The 13,899-nt window shown below is 67.4% G+C and overlaps 6 protein-coding genes across 6 annotated transcripts; 3 read left to right on the forward strand and 3 right to left on the reverse strand.

Annotated features, from left to right (window-relative positions):
- Nucleotides 1–627: 627 nt before the first annotated feature.
- On the reverse strand, nucleotides 628–1,218 carry EMIHUDRAFT_316126 (hypothetical protein; the record flags this gene model as incomplete). The annotated part of the gene is made up of 1 exon (XM_005772024.1): nucleotides 628–1,218. The coding sequence occupies one exon, from the start codon at nucleotides 1,216–1,218 to the stop codon at nucleotides 628–630; it is 591 nt and encodes a 196-aa protein (XP_005772081.1).
- A 1,277-nt stretch (nucleotides 1,219–2,495) lies between these two features.
- EMIHUDRAFT_430735 (hypothetical protein) lies at nucleotides 2,496–4,043 on the reverse strand (the record flags this gene model as incomplete). Its single annotated transcript, XM_005772025.1, has 6 exons — nucleotides 2,496–2,676; nucleotides 2,918–2,964; nucleotides 3,043–3,094; nucleotides 3,294–3,440; nucleotides 3,512–3,627; nucleotides 3,707–4,043. 6 exons carry the CDS (start codon nucleotides 4,041–4,043, stop codon nucleotides 2,512–2,514), a joined length of 864 nt encoding a protein of 287 aa, XP_005772082.1. The 3' UTR covers nucleotides 2,496–2,511.
- A 1,575-nt stretch (nucleotides 4,044–5,618) lies between these two features.
- On the forward strand, nucleotides 5,619–6,752 carry EMIHUDRAFT_369449 (hypothetical protein; the record flags this gene model as incomplete). The annotated part of the gene is made up of 2 exons (XM_005772026.1): nucleotides 5,619–6,346; nucleotides 6,388–6,752. Coding segments are annotated over exons 1-2 (974 nt in total), but the record flags the coding sequence as incomplete, so codon positions are not given.
- Nucleotides 6,753–8,341: 1,589 nt separating this feature from the next.
- Nucleotides 8,342–9,462, forward strand: EMIHUDRAFT_369453 (hypothetical protein). The gene is made up of 2 exons (XM_005772027.1): nucleotides 8,342–8,924; nucleotides 9,108–9,462. The coding sequence occupies exons 1-2, from the start codon at nucleotides 8,539–8,541 to the stop codon at nucleotides 9,397–9,399; spliced, it is 678 nt and encodes a 225-aa protein (XP_005772084.1). The 5' UTR covers nucleotides 8,342–8,538; the 3' UTR covers nucleotides 9,400–9,462.
- Nucleotides 9,463–11,818: 2,356 nt separating this feature from the next.
- Nucleotides 11,819–12,796, forward strand: EMIHUDRAFT_444879 (hypothetical protein). The gene is made up of 3 exons (XM_005772028.1): nucleotides 11,819–12,221; nucleotides 12,353–12,424; nucleotides 12,500–12,796. The coding sequence occupies exons 1-3, from the start codon at nucleotides 11,844–11,846 to the stop codon at nucleotides 12,608–12,610; spliced, it is 561 nt and encodes a 186-aa protein (XP_005772085.1). The 5' UTR covers nucleotides 11,819–11,843; the 3' UTR covers nucleotides 12,611–12,796.
- Nucleotides 12,797–12,827: 31 nt separating this feature from the next.
- Nucleotides 12,828–13,683, reverse strand: EMIHUDRAFT_424818 (hypothetical protein). The gene is made up of 2 exons (XM_005772029.1): nucleotides 13,255–13,683; nucleotides 12,828–13,184 (listed from the first exon to the last, which is right to left on the reverse strand). The coding sequence occupies exons 1-2, from the start codon at nucleotides 13,561–13,563 to the stop codon at nucleotides 13,008–13,010; spliced, it is 486 nt and encodes a 161-aa protein (XP_005772086.1). The 5' UTR covers nucleotides 13,564–13,683; the 3' UTR covers nucleotides 12,828–13,007.
- Between the last annotated feature and the right edge of the window lie 216 nt (nucleotides 13,684–13,899).

A 13,899-nucleotide genomic window follows, 5' to 3' on the forward strand; every position in this document is an offset into this window, starting at 1 on the left:
CGGCGGCAGCGCGCGCACGGCGCGCGCGACGGGGGGGCGGAGCAGCGACCGCTGGCGCGGCCGCTGCTCCGTCTGTGCCAGGGACGCGCGCTCTGCGCCACTGCACAGAGCGCGCGTCAGGGCAAGGGGCATGCGTGGCGGCGCGGGACGCGCGGCGGCGGCGGCGAGCACGCTCCGTGAGCGGTGAGGCGGCCGGGCGAGGGCGCGGCGGGTGACGGGTCAAGGGAGCAGCCCACACCCGGCGTCGCTTTTTGAGCGACGCCTGTGGTACGCCTGCGCAGGGGCCGCAGGGCGGTCAGTTGTGGGGCGAGGCGGTGCCGGCCGCGGGCCGGGTGCAAGGCGCCGGCCTCGGCGCCGCCTCGGCGCGCCGCACGGGCGCGGGGAGCCTCTGAGCGGGAGCCGAAGGTTTGCCTGTGGGAGGGAGGGAGGGAGGGAGGCGGTGGTGGGGTTGTTTGACTTTCCCGTCCCTAGCTGTGAACAGCAAAACGGGACAGTATTCCACGAGTTTCTCCCACTAGTACGAGGACTCAAAATGCTCGCGCCAGCCGTCACGTGCAAAATTGCAAGCCGATTCTCGCGCACGCCCTAAGCCGCTGCCACAAAGAGTGTGCAACCCGAACCTCAGCCCTACATGCGGACCTTCTCGAGCTCCAACTCGAGCTCCGCCACCGTCCCCTTCAGCTCCGCCACCTGGTCGAGCGCGTCGCCGAGCAGCCCCTTGGCCACGCCGAGGTCGCGCAGCTGCTCCACGCCGCCGCTCGCCCGCACCTCGGCGGCGTGGTCCGCCACGTAGCGGCGGCACTGCGCGAGGAGCCGCCCGTCGCCCATCGTGTGCGCCGCCTCGAGCAGCGGCACGGCGCTCGCCGGCCCGACGCTCTCCTGCAGCGCCTGCGCGCAGAGCAGCTCGAGGCGCGGCACCTGGTACATCTGCGCCAGCTGCCGCAGGTCGAGCGCGCGCTGCGCTCTGCCGCCCCCCTCCTCGCCGAGGTCGAGCTGGTCGGTGAGGAGGTAGCGGACGAGGGCGGTGAAGGTGGCGAGATCGGTGTTGCGCACCGTGACCTCGGCGGCGTCGCGCTCCTTCATGCCGATGCCGAACATGGTCCGAAAGAACACGGACCGCACGCAGAGGACGCACTTGCTCACGTGCTCGTAGCGCTCCTCGTCATCGCCGACGATGAAGGTGACCTTGCCCTCGGGGAGAGTGGGGTCGCCGCACATCTTTCCGAAGTCGTCCACCATGGTCGAGGGCGGCACCACAATCGGCGCGAAGGTGGGAGGCGGAGGAGGCGCCGACACGCAGACCTGGCGGAGGCCACCGCCTTTCGTGCAAACCAGCAGCGTGCTGCCGTCGGCGCTGACGGCGACGCCGAGTGGGTTTTTGAACTGCGCCGCGTCGCCCACGCCATCCGTGCTGCCGCGAGTGCCGCTGCCCGCCACCGTCGTCACCGCGCCCGTCGCCACCTCGACCCGCCGGATCTTGTGGCTGGCGTCTGTCACAAACAGCGCGCTGCCGTCCGGGCTGATGGTGATGTCGTTTGGGTAGTAGAACTGCGCCGCGCCACCCACACCATCGGCACTGCCCTCGGTGCCGCTGCCCGCCACCGTCGTCACCGCGCCAGTCGCCACCTCCACCCGGCGGATCTTGTGGTTGCCGAAGTCCGCCACAAACAGCGCGCTAGCGTCCGGGCTGATGGCGACGCCGATTGGGAGGTAGAACTGCGCCGCGCCGCCCATGCCATCAGCGCCTCCCTCAGTGCCGCTGCCCGCGAGCGTCGTCATCGCGCCAGTCCCCACCTCCACCCGCCGGATCTTGTGGTTGTGTGAGTCAGCCACAAACAGAGCGCTGCTGTCTGGGCTGATGGCAAGGTCGCTTGGACTATAGAACTGCGCCGCGCCGCCCACGCCTTCAGCACTGCCCACGGTGCCGCTGCCCGCGAGAGTGGTCACCGCGCCAGTCGTCGCCTCCACCTGTAGGATCTTGTGGCCGCCAAAGTCCGCCACAAACAGCGCGCTGGCGTCCGGGCTGACGGCGATGCCGCGGAGGTTGACGCCTACCAGCGTTGCCACGCGGCGCACGCGCCCGGCCGCAGAGACGTGCAGCACTGAGTCAGGAGTGGTGACGTACCAGGCGCCCGCGCGATCGCTCGCGACGCCGTACACGCCGAGCGCTGCCAGAGGGCCGTCCTCGCCCTCGAGCGGCAGCGTGGTGACCTGGCCGACGACGCGCGCGCCAAAGAGGGGCGGCTCGAAGCCATCCGGGACCGTCACAGCCCCGCCGCCCGAGTCGCCGCCCTCGCCGGCGGTGCGGGCGCGCTTGCGGGCGGGCGCCATGCTCGAGTTCGGCACCACCAACGCCAAGGGCTGGATTCGGGACACGGGGTTGGTGTGGTATCGCAGTAGCTTGGTGTGGCATCGCGACCCCTAGTCGGAGCGCCGAAAAAACTAGTCGGAAGGCTCGAGAAGCTCCCAATGTAAGGCGCCGCGCGCGCGCACACACAACAACACAAAAAACTAAAAAGTCCACGTCGCCGGTTCCGGTCGCAGCACCTTTGCCAGCGCCCGCAGCGTGGCCCACACCTTTCGCGGCGTGCTGATCGACACGCGGTCGCCCCCCGCGCTCAGGTTGTCGAAGCCGCGGCGCGCGAGCTCCGTCAGATAGTCGCGGTACAACTCGACCTGTGTGCATGCAACTACAGCTCGAGCTGGTGTGTGCAGTGTGTGCATGCAACTTCTCGACTGTCCGTGCGTGCGATCTGGGCGACTGGGCCCCGGGGATGTGCTTTTGTGTAGTGCATGCACACAGACACAAGCTGAGGGGAGAGGGAGGACGCGGTCTCATGAAACTCGCTGCTCTTGAGTGCTGGGGCATGATGGCCGCGAGTGCTTGCGTCCGTGCGCCGCATCTAGGAGGCTCGGCGATGATTGCCACGAGGAGCGGGCCGGCGCCGGGCAGCGATCGGCCGCCTTAGGGGAAGGTTCCGAGAAGGTTCGTGGAAGGCTTGAGCGAGAGGAGCGGGCCGGTGCTGGGCTGCGATCGGCCGCCTCTCTCCGCCCGCCCCAGAAACGCCTCAGCGCGCTCTGCGGTGTGCGCAACCTAAGAGGTGAACGCACCAACATGAGGGCGGGAGCACGGGATTGTGTGCAGCGTATTCAGAGCACCGCGTGAGTACGAGGGAGGCGAGTACAGCGAATACAGCTGACTACGGTGGAATACAGCGGAAGCACGTCTCCTCTCGAGCGCTGGCTGGACTACACAAGAACACACATTATTCCGCTTCTAGGGTGTGCGCAACCAGGCCGCGGTACGCGGGCGTGCATTGCAGCGCCAGGACTGCGGCCTCGTCGACGCCGCGCTCCGCCATCTCGTCCCGCGGCAGGTAGATACGGCCGAGTGCGGCGTCGGGGCGAGCGTCGCGGAGAATGTTGATCAGCTGGATCGCCTATCCTCGAGTAGTCACTCACCACTTTGAATGCGCGTCAGGTAGTGGCGGAGAAGGTTGGTTAGCGAGACTGCCTGTCCGAGGGCGATCGCTGGGCCGCGCGCCGCGGCCACGTCCTCCTCCTCGCTCACGCCGAGCAGTGGCAGCAGCATCAGGCCGACCGTGCCCGCCACCTGGTACGCGTACTCTTCCAGATCGGCACCCGTCGCGACGCGCCTATTACTGATTCGTCGTGGAGCAGTCATCAATTATTAGCCATCCCGGACGAACGCCCGTCTCGACGCGCCTCGCGCGAACCGCGTCCGAGCGCATGCCCTGGAGCATGTCGGCGAACGGCTGCACGCCGAGAGACGGGTTGCGCCGCAGCGTCACGAGCAGCGCCGCGTCGAGATCGTCGCGTGGAGAGCCTTCCCACAGCTCGTCCAGCCGCTGCCGCCACTCATCTATGCGCGCGACAGTCGTCGCTGGGTCGCCGCTCACTGCCGGGTCGTCCACGAGCTCATCGAGCCGGCGGCACCACGCGTAGAGTGCGCCGGCGTCGCTCGCCACGTCCGGCTCAAGCAGCTTGGAAACGTAGAGCAGGATCGGATCGTGCTTCGTCATCAGGCTTCGGATCGCATCCTGTCCGGCGGCCGGAGGCGCAACCACCAGTGCCTGCGCGCCGACAAGCAGAGGCAACATTGTCCTCGGCCGCAGTTCCTGGGTTCGGACTTTTTGCGGGGTATGGTATGGTACCCGAGTATGGTGTGGCCCCGAGCCTGGCTGTTCTTCACCTGAAGCCTGCCTGACTGTTGAGAATCACACCGAGGACCTTGCCGAGGCGATAGGCCGAATCACTTTGGACCCCGACCCCGCCCCCACCTCTCGGGGGGGCACCCGCCCCTGTCGGGCACCGCTTGCGGCGCCTGGCAGGGGCACCCCCTGGGTGGGGGCCGGCGATTCCCATGCCGGCTCTCCGCCACAACCCCCGCCGGGAGGGAATCCCGGGGCTCACAGAAAAGGGCTCCGAGCCCTGTCTCGCGCACGCCCCTGGCGGGCGCCGCGGACCTGTTCCGCGAGCGCTCGTCAGCGGGTGGTGTGCGGTTCTTGCCGTAGTTCCTCTTCGGTCGCCTAGCCCCGGCGCCGTCTGTCGCACGCCTGTGTGCCACGAGTGCGAGCCGCTCGCGGTTCGTTCGTACGCCCGCTTGCGGGTTCGAGTGGCGGGCCATCCCCGCTCGCTTGCGCATCGTCCATCGAGCACTCCTTCGACTTGGAAATCTCATGCCTAGTCTCATGCATTGCGTGCGCCGTCAGATTGAAGAGGCTGGGCACTTCCTTAGTACCAAAAGGCGGCTCCCCCGATCTTTCGCCTGATCACTAAGGACGAATGCCGAGGTAATGCCGGTAACCAGGGTCAAACCTGGGCAGTCGGTGAGGAAGGAGGTGCTCCCGTCTCCTCCAGCGCGGCAACGGCGACTCCCTAGCTCCTCTCCTCTCTCCGTCCAGACATGCAGCGCCGCTCTTCCCTCGTTAACGGCCGACGGTCCGCGCGTGCCTGCCGGCGGTCCGCGCGTGTCTGCTTCCAAGAGCCCATTAAGCAGTCCGACATCGACTCGCCGGCGGGTCCGTTATCGTATTGCGGCGACTCCCCTCCCCCATCTCCTCCTCCCGGGTACACCAGCCTCCGGCGGGGCGGTCCCGGACCCCCCAGGTTATTCCGAGCGGGTCCATACGGCGGCGGCCCCGCCGGTGGCGGGGGTGGAGGCGGTGGCAGGGGCGGCGGCCACGGTGGCGGCCCTCGCGGCCAAAACGCTTGGTATGGAGCCGCTGGGGCGGCCCCACGACCCTGTAGCCGTTCCAGTGGCGGGGGCGGAAGTGGCAGTGCGGGTGGCGGAAACGATGGCGGCACTGGCGGCCGCACCGCCTGGTGTGGAACCTCAGGGGCGGCTCCTCGACCCAGCGGTCGCTCGCCGGGTTGACAGTGGTTTTCTTTCTTTCTTTCCTCCACCCACCCAAACGTGGGGCCGTTGCGCGGTTGGCAGAGCCGCTTTTGTTCGCAGCCGTTAATTAGGTGCCCGGTAGGCTTGGCTGCAAAGGGGATTTTCGCGTTTTGTTTTTTATTCAGGGTTTTGCAACTGATTCCGTTTGCAACAAACGGAATCAAGAAAGAAAACATCCAAAAGCAGGCGGCGTCTCATGCTCGACCAGGATCGCCGTCCCGGTGCGAGAATGCAGCCGGGCTTGCCGTCGTCCAGCTCTTTTTGCTTCGGCTCGTCGTCAGCGACGCGCCAGTCCTGGCGCAGCCGCCCCGCCGTGCGGTCCACGGCCTTGCAGCCCGTCGACGCGCCCGACGACGTGACCGCGGCCGAGATGGAGGCCTTCATGGACCACATCCAGCCGAGCTTGTACCAGCCGCCCGACGACAGCGACATCGCCCATGAGTTCACGGCGTGGCTGGCGGCGAGACGTTGCGGACCGCCGCCGGTGCAGGCCGCCCTCGCGACTCGCAGGCCGACGTCGCCGCACCCGACGCCGCCGGCGGCGAGGAGTCGCCCGACAACGAGACGGGGCGCGCGACTCCGCCCGCACCTGCGCCGGCGGCGGCGTCCGGCCGCCGGCGCCGGCGCAAGCCGCTCGCCGGCGGCGGCGGCGAGAAGGAGAACGCGGACGTCGAGATGGACGCGCTCATGGTCGAGCGGCCCCGGCCTGCGCAGACGGAGCAGCGCTGGCGCGCCGTCCTTGCCGCGCGCCACGAGGATTACGACCGGGAGCTCGAGAAGGACAACCCGGAGCGGCCGTGGCACAGGGTGCCACACTTCCAGGGCGACATCAAGGCGGAGTGCGAGCTGTGGGCGAGGGTGGTGCGCGCGCTCGGCGAGGCATACGCGCGTCACCACTGGGTCATCGACCGCGTCGAGTTTGACCCCGACCCCAAGAACCGCTCGCGAGCCGAAGCCACGCGACGCAGGCGTCACAAGAGGCTGCGGGAGGCGGCGAAGCGGGCGGAGGAAAAGGCCGCGGCTGCCGCCGCCGCCACCGCGACGCCGTCGCCCGCCGCCGCCGCGGCGGCGGCGGCGGAGGCCTCGGAGGGCGCGGCGGCGGAGGAGGAGCTGAATGCGGTGCGGCGAGCGCAGGCAGGAAAGACCGCTGCACGGCTGTTCGACGACCTGGAGGACGGCGAGGAGGAGGGGGAGGGGGAGGCGGCTCGCGAGGCGTCGGAGCGCACGCTATCCATCGCCACTGATGCCTTGCTGGGCGTTCTCGACGCGGCCGACGGAGGCACCGTCGAGACGAAGGACGCGTACCAGACGGCGGACAAGCCGCTGGGCGAGGGGGAGGCAACGGAGGCGGTCGAGAAGGACAACATCACCATCGCCTTCAACAGGAGCATCGTCCGCGAGGTGCGGCGGCTCCTGCAGACGTACGGCGGCGATCACAGGCCGCCGAGCATGGGCGCTGAGATGCACTACGAACTCGCTGCGATGGAGGGCCCGTACGCTGACCCGAACGCCTTCTCGTGCGACCCGGACTCGCTGTCCACGCAACAGCTCGACGCGCGTTTGCTACTGTGGTACCGGCAGTGCCTCCCCAAGCCGCCGCAATGGCGCGCCGACCCAAAGCTCAAGCAGCAGCCCTGGCGCGGCGCCGATGGGCAGGAGCTGCTGCTGCCGCAGTGCTGGCCGTCGCATTGGCTGACGCGCGCGCGGCTGCTCGGCGCGCGGCGCGGCGTCGCGCTGACGCTGCGCGAGGCGGACGCAGAGGCGCACGGCGAGGCGCCGCACGCGCCGCAGCTCGTCGCGGACGCAAAGTTCGCGTTCGAGGTGGCGCTGCGCGAGCAGCAGCCCGCAGGCGCTCTCTATGAGAGCTACCGCCGCCTAGCGGCGGCTCTCGCGCACTCGCGGCGCACTCGCGCGGGGCTCGCGCTCCGCCACCTGGCCCTTTGCCCGGCGTGCAGCGACGCCCTCTGCTTCCCGGCGCAGCACCTCCCGGCCGTGACGCGCTACACGCTGCCGCCCGTGGTGCAGCGCGCCGGCTGCAGCGATTGCGACTACTTGGCGATGCGGCACATGCTCGCCGCCCGCACGTCGTCGTACAACGAGTGCACCGCGAAGGACGCGGCGGAGTGGCTGCGCGGGCTCGAGCAGGCTGACGCCGTCAAGCACGCGTGGGGCGTCGTCGTCGTCGACGCCATCAACCGCCCGCCCCACGCGGCGACGCGGCTCGCCATCATGGAGGGCACGTTCGACCACGACTCCTTTGCCGCGTTCCTGCGGGCGACGCCCGGCGTGGCCGTGCCCTATTGTGGGGCGCATGGGCCGCCGCGGTCCGCGGCGGACGATGCGCCGATGCCGGGCGCGCCACCGGGCGCGCCGATGCCGGGCGCGCCGATGACGGACGCGCCAATCCCGGGCGAGCCGCCGGCCCCGGCGGCGGCGGAGGATGCGCCGATGCCGGGCGGCGGGCAGGACGCGCACCGTAACGGCTGCGCGTGCCCCGGGGGCTGCCCGGGCGTCCCCTCGTTCCTCCCGTTGAATCCGTGCTGCGAGTGCGAGTAGTGAGTCTCCGTCGTCGCTTCCCACACTGCGCGGCGTGTGGGTGGGGGTCTCTGTTGATCACTGTACTGTACTCTCGCTCTCTCTCTCGCTCGCTCGCTCTCTCGCTCGCTCGCTCGCTCTCTCTCTCTCTCTCTCTGTGTGTGTGTGAGTGTGTGTGTGTGTGTGTGTGTGTGTGTGTGTGAGTGTGAGTGCGTGTCTCTCGCTGAGCTAATTCCTCTGACTCCCGCGCCCGATCCTTGGACCTTGTGGTTGCTGCGAAGTGCGCGAGGAGAGTGAGAGTCTCGTCGTCGTGTCGGGCGTAGCTGCTTTTTGGAAACATGTTTCTACTCGTTGGACCGGAGATGGGGGGGCAGGTGCACACCCCCTGCGCTGCTCAATCTCTGAGATGTTACTCCAGACACCGTACCGCCGTGTCTGTATCTCTCGTTGGTCGTTCTCCCAAACATCTCCCGCAGCTCAAAGCGATCTCCCCTAATCTCCACGGCACCCACCGCCCGCGCACACTACTCGCCGACGACTCGAGAGTCGCGCGCACGCACAACCCAGCCGTCGAGCAAGCGGGCATGACCAGAGGCGCCCGCGGAGGGACAACCGGGATCGCCCTCGCCCGAGCCAGAGCCAGCCCCTGGCCCCTGGCCGCGCGCGCGGCCTTCTTTCTGGCCCGCATCCACCGCAGCGGCGGCCGCCGCTGCGAAAACTGCGGCCGCGCGACGCCTCCACGAGCATACGATCGAGCGCCCGGAGGGGCTCGGGCTGAGTGCCGTCGCGAGACCTCGGCACGCCTGCGCACGCCTGCGCACGCGGCAGAGCGACAGCGGCACCACCCTCGTCGGGCGCCGACGAAGCGTGCTCGCGGGTCGCCGCTCCGTCGACCGACGGCCGAGACACTTGCTCCGACGCCGCCCCGCCCCCGCCCCGCCGGTCCGGCACCGATATCTCGGAGGACGACCTAAGGAAGAGCGTGGCGGCGCGTCGCCGGAGGACGGCGCGCTCGTGCTCTCGCCGCGAGATCGAGGGAGGGGGGGGGGGGGGGGGGGGGGCTCCCCCCCCAAAAAACCCCGGGGCGAGGGGCGCCCGTGCCCCCCCCGCGAAAAAACCCCCGGGTAAAGGAGGGGGGGGGGTGCCCCCCCCCCCTCCTGGAACGTCCCCGGCCAAAAAACTCGGCTCCTCGAGAGAACCGACGGACGACGGACGACGATCGGCTCCTCAGCAGTGGGACGCCGAGCTGGAGGCTCGGCCGGGAGCTCGCGCGGGCACGTGGAGCTTTCCGCTCGGGCCAGCAGGAAACGGGCGCCCCGCACAGCGACGCCTGCCGTAGAGTGCCGAGAGCTCGGCTCGACGCGAGCGCCGAGGAGAAGCGATCGGCTCCGCAGCAGTGGGACACCGAGCTGGAGGCTCGGGCGGGAGCTCGCGCGAGCACATAGCGAGGTGCGTGCGCGGCGGCGTGACACAGGTGAGCGGGCAGCTGGCGCACATTTCGGCTGTGGGAGCTGCCAGGAGTTTGCTCTCTCCGTTCACACCCCTTTGCAGAATACCGCTAGGTCGTCTACACCACCTTCTAAGATTTAAAATCACGGTATTTCGATAGGTAGACTGCCCTCCGCGCGCGCACGCTGGGCCAGGCTACACACGAGACCTGCAACTGCAAAAGGAACCCGCGTCGCGAGCGAAAGCGACGTCGAAACACTGGTGGGCTCGCGCCCGGGTGCGCGCGAGCCCACCCCTCTCTCGCCGCCGCACAGCATGTCGCGCCGCGCCGCCCGGTGGTTGCCGAGACAGGAGGCTAAACCCTCTGGCCGCGCGCAGCGCACTACTCGTCTTTGACTTCCGAAGGCGATTTGAGGACCATCGTGTAGACTGCGTGGACGGTCCCGCCCTGCCCATCCATCTCCGCCCAGATGGCCTTGAAGGCCATCTGCTGCCGCGCGAGGGACCGCTTGCCCTACGAGAGATAGGCTCTAGCTCCGGTCACAGTTGAGCGACTCTGCCGTCGAGCGTCCTTCGCCGATGTGGCGCGCCGAGTGGGACGCCTTCCACGCCAAGGGGGATTGCCCTTACCCACCGCACCCGCCGCAAAAGTACCAGTGGTTGCCCATGACGACAACCGGGCCCATCCTCAACGCCTTCGGCCTCGTGATGTGGGTCCCGCTCGGCGTCGTCACGTTTTGCATTTCCCTCGTCCTTAACTTGTGGACCTGGTTCATCGCATACACCTACCATGGCGGCGCGCACGGTCTCGCCGCGAGCACGACCCTGCCTCTCAGCAACCGTATCATTCGGAAGCTCTTCTCTCTCGTCGACGTCTGCAACGTCACTGAGGTCCCCAAGCCGTGGGAGGAAGCCAAGGCCAAGGACGCGTTCGATGCCTTCCGCATGCGCAACGGCTTCGCGGAGGACGAGGCACGGATCCTAGTCACCGCCATCCCCGACACGGTCAACAAGCCAGAGGTGTGGCACAAGTACCGCATGACGGACCTGGCGTCCACAGCCACAGTCCACTACGTGCACGTGCTGACTGCGCCGTCAAAGACCTTCGTCGTCGGATACACGAACTTTCGCGATTTCGATGGGACCTCCTGCTTCAACCTCATCAAGGGCTCCACTGAGGACGACGAGCTCATCATCGGAGTCTACGTCGACGATCTCATCATCTTCTACGCCGACGTACGACGCCGAGTACGACGCCGAGGGGGCTCTTGTCTCCGACTCGCTCTACGCGCAGTTCGTTCGCGACAGCGGGGCACGGCCGGACGGTGATATAAAGCCGTATGTGTGTGTTCTTTTCGCTTTCTTCCCTATTGCTGTGGGGGCTCGTTGTTTGAATAGTCAGCGCCCAACGGCGAGATTTCTGCCTACCGCCGAGATCATGGTAGATTCCTGCCAGCTCACATGAGATCGATGTAAGTGTGTAGTCTCTTGTTTGTAGCGCCCGCTCGCTCGCGTCTCACCGGCACGATCGAGCGGACGGGATTTGCGTTTACTACGCAGTTGAGTCACTGGCTGCTCAAAAAAATCCTGCGCCTTTGTTGTACGTACTGGGAGACTTTTAGCTACTGGGAGACAAGGGATAGGCAGGCGCGATTTCTAGGCCCTTGGGGGCCTCTCTCTCGCGTTCTAAAATTCTGCCAGGCTCGCGGCGTAGCGCAACAGGTAACCAAACATCAGCCGACCGACAGCGGCTGCACGGCAGCGTCTGGTTATGTATATGAATCGCACAATGGTTCTCGCCGCCGCAGCGGGCACTGCTGTCGTTACCGCAGCGGCCTTCTACTTCAGGAGACGGAAGGCCGCACGAATTGCAAATAAGTCCGTGTTGGAACTGCTCCCTTTCGAGCGTTCGACGCTCCTCGCAGAGGAAAACTCTGTGTCCACCATCACCTTCTTTTCAGGTTCACACGCGTCGGCCGCCGAATACCTCGCCACACGCGTGGCAGAAATTCTGAAATTCAACCCGTGGTGTGGCGGATGGCTTGAAAACGGCAAGTGTTATTACGATTCCACAGCAGACGTCGGTGTCTTTCAAGCCTGCGCCGCGGGCGAGATCCCGCTGAGCCGTGGGACGTCTATGCGCAAGATGGGCGCAGCCGTGGCCACATTGCTCTGCAAAAAGGGGCAGCCAGGCTTCGGGGTACCCATCTTTCGCGTCACTCTCGTCCCAGACAGCGACGATCCAGCCATGCGCTTCGCTCTGGTCGTCAGCATGTCCCATGTCATCGGCGATGGCCACACGTTCTACATGCTTCACAACATGCTGAGCGCGAACGATAACGTCGTGGCGTTGGACGCGCAGCGGCGGCCCGGCGTCAGCGACGCGATTGACGCAGCGCTGGGCGACGGCAAGCGCGCCATCTTCAACCCCGGCTTCGTCATGAACTGCATTGGCGGCCTCCTGTACTCGGCACTGCTGCGAACAACGGTGGAGGTGCGCACATTTCATGTGGACGAGACTTACATTGCCGCGCAGAAGGCGGCCGCGAAGGCGTCGGGTGCGTCAGCCTTCGTCTCGACGAATGACGTCATCACATCCTGGTTCCTCCAGCGTGGCGGCTTCGGCCTCGGCATGATGGCAGTCAACTTTCGGGGCAGGCTACCGGACGCGCCCATGAGCCTCGCAGGCAATTACGAGAGCGTTGTCCTGTACAGGCTGGCGGACGTGGCCACGCCTTCGCTCCTTCGTCGCTCCCTCGCCAAATTACGCCGCGCCGCCACGCCGTCCACCGACCTGCCCTCGAGCCGCGAGCACCTCGTGCGCGCACACACACAGCGCGCCACCCGCCCCATCTCCCCCCAGCCGCCTGCGCCCCGCAGCAGCTGTGCTGCTGATGGAACCGATGCTGCTGCGGCTCACACATGAGTCGATTCTCCTCGCGTGGGCAGGGACTGCGCTGCGGCATGGTGAGCAACTGGTCGTCTTTCGCGAAGCCCGTCGAGCTGCCAGGCGCATCGCAGGAGCTGCACTTGCCGCAGCTTGATTTTGTGGGTGCCGGCATTCCATATACGCAGGCCTGCTGCATCATCTTCCAGGCGCGCGCTGACAAGCCGGTCGCGTGTATGGTCGCGGGCTCGCCGCACATCCTCGTCGGGCTGCCCGCGGAGGGCGAGCTCGTTGGCGAGCCGGTCGCTGTGACCGCCTGAGGCGAGCGCTGAGATGCGACGGGGTATGTATTTGCTGGAGGACGTTGGCACGGCACATTTCCCACCTAGGCGGGGCGGTGGGCGTGCGCGCGCGGTGCCCGGTGCGGTGTTCGTAGTCGTGTGTGCGGCGTCATGACTCATGTGTGTGTCCCTTCTCGTTTCGTATTAAGGCCATTCACGGGTGTCCGTCCCCACTTCATCGAGAAACTTTTCGGTTCAAGACATACTAGTTTTTCAAGGTGCTCTACAAGTTAGCGCACAAAAAACGAGACGTATTGGCATTTTGCATGCCATTTAGGATTCGCCCAGACGATCACTGAGGAGGCCAAAATCCCCACTGGGCCGTGGTGTGCTAATTGACTACATGCGCAGCCCTGCTCCCGTCCCGCCCCCCAACTCATGCCTCCTTCCGCCAAGGGCGCACCATGCCGAGGACGTAGGCCGAAGAGCCGATGCTGTCGGAGGAGTACGGGAAACGCCAGAAGCCGCCGTGGAAGCCATGGCGAGTGAAGAGGTGGAAGGGCGAGGGCAGCGCCGGCATCGGCGTCGAGAGCTCCACGGCGAGTAGCGCCGCCTATTGTCGCGGCAGGCATCTGTGAGCGGGAGCTCGTCCGAGCACAGCTCCTGCCCGAGGTGGAGTCTGCCAGGCACGCGCGCAGACAGTCTGGCTCGAAGGCCTCGAGGGGTCGGAAATACCCGAACCCGTCGAGCGCCGTCGCGACGGTGTGCACATGCAGCATGGACGCGGTCCGTGCGGCCGGCGCCATCGGCGCGGAGACGGCGTAGCCCTCAGTGTACGCGAGCATCGCACGCCACTGGCGCATGTGCTGCGCGAGCGCGTAATTTGGCCCCTGCGTCATCGAGTAGGCGTCGTGCACGTACGTCGGCTCCGCGGCCGCGCTGCCCGCCGCGCCGCTGAGCGGCGGGCGTATGGCGAGACGATAGCGCATCATCGACTGCCACCAGGGCGCCTTCGCCGCGTTGGCCCGCTGCGCCTCCGCCGCGGCTGCGGGGATGACGTGTGCCACCGTTTGCGAGGGCAGGTAAGCCAGGCTGAGCTCGCGGCGCGAGGCGGCGGCCGCGCGCATCGCCGCCTGCGTCAGGACGTCGGCCGCCGCGGTGATACGCACGTTCGCCTCGCCGTCGGCGTACAGGTATGTGCCGAGCGTCACCGGCCCGGCGGACGAGCGCACCACACCCGCCACCCAAGCGGCAAGCGCAGGCGTCTCCGCCAAAATGTCGGCGCCGGCCACCGCCGCCACCGCCGCCACGTCCGGACAGTCACTCGC

Source organism: Emiliania huxleyi (genome assembly GCF_000372725.1).
Source record: "Emiliania huxleyi CCMP1516 unplaced genomic scaffold EMIHUscaffold_369, whole genome shotgun sequence".
NCBI lineage: Eukaryota > Haptophyta > Isochrysidales > Noelaerhabdaceae > Emiliania > Emiliania huxleyi.

What these genes read in the sequence shown, in the direction of transcription:
- EMIHUDRAFT_424818 (XM_005772029.1), bottom strand. Translation starts at nt 13,563, where the DNA reads ATGATGCGCTATCGTCTCGCCATACGCCCGCCGCTCAGCGGCGCGGCG. An exon ending in ACTGTCTGCGCGCGTGCCTG is followed by an intron (nt 13,185 to 13,254) that starts GCAGACTCCACC and finishes CCGCGACAATAG; the next exon opens with GCGGCGCTACTCGCCGTGGA.
- EMIHUDRAFT_369453 (XM_005772027.1), top strand. Translation starts at nt 8,539, where the DNA reads ATGACCAGAGGCGCCCGCGGAGGGACAACCGGGATCGCCCTCGCCCGA. An exon ending in CCGATATCTCGGAGGACGAC is followed by an intron (nt 8,925 to 9,107) that starts CTAAGGAAGAGC and finishes GTGCCCCCCCCC; the next exon opens with CCTCCTGGAACGTCCCCGGC.
- EMIHUDRAFT_444879 (XM_005772028.1), top strand. Translation starts at nt 11,844, where the DNA reads ATGAACTGCATTGGCGGCCTCCTGTACTCGGCACTGCTGCGAACAACG. An exon ending in CCTCGAGCCGCGAGCACCTC is followed by an intron (nt 12,222 to 12,352) that starts GTGCGCGCACAC and finishes TCGCGTGGGCAG; the next exon opens with GGACTGCGCTGCGGCATGGT. An exon ending in AGCTGCCAGGCGCATCGCAG is followed by an intron (nt 12,425 to 12,499) that starts GAGCTGCACTTG and finishes ATCATCTTCCAG; the next exon opens with GCGCGCGCTGACAAGCCGGT.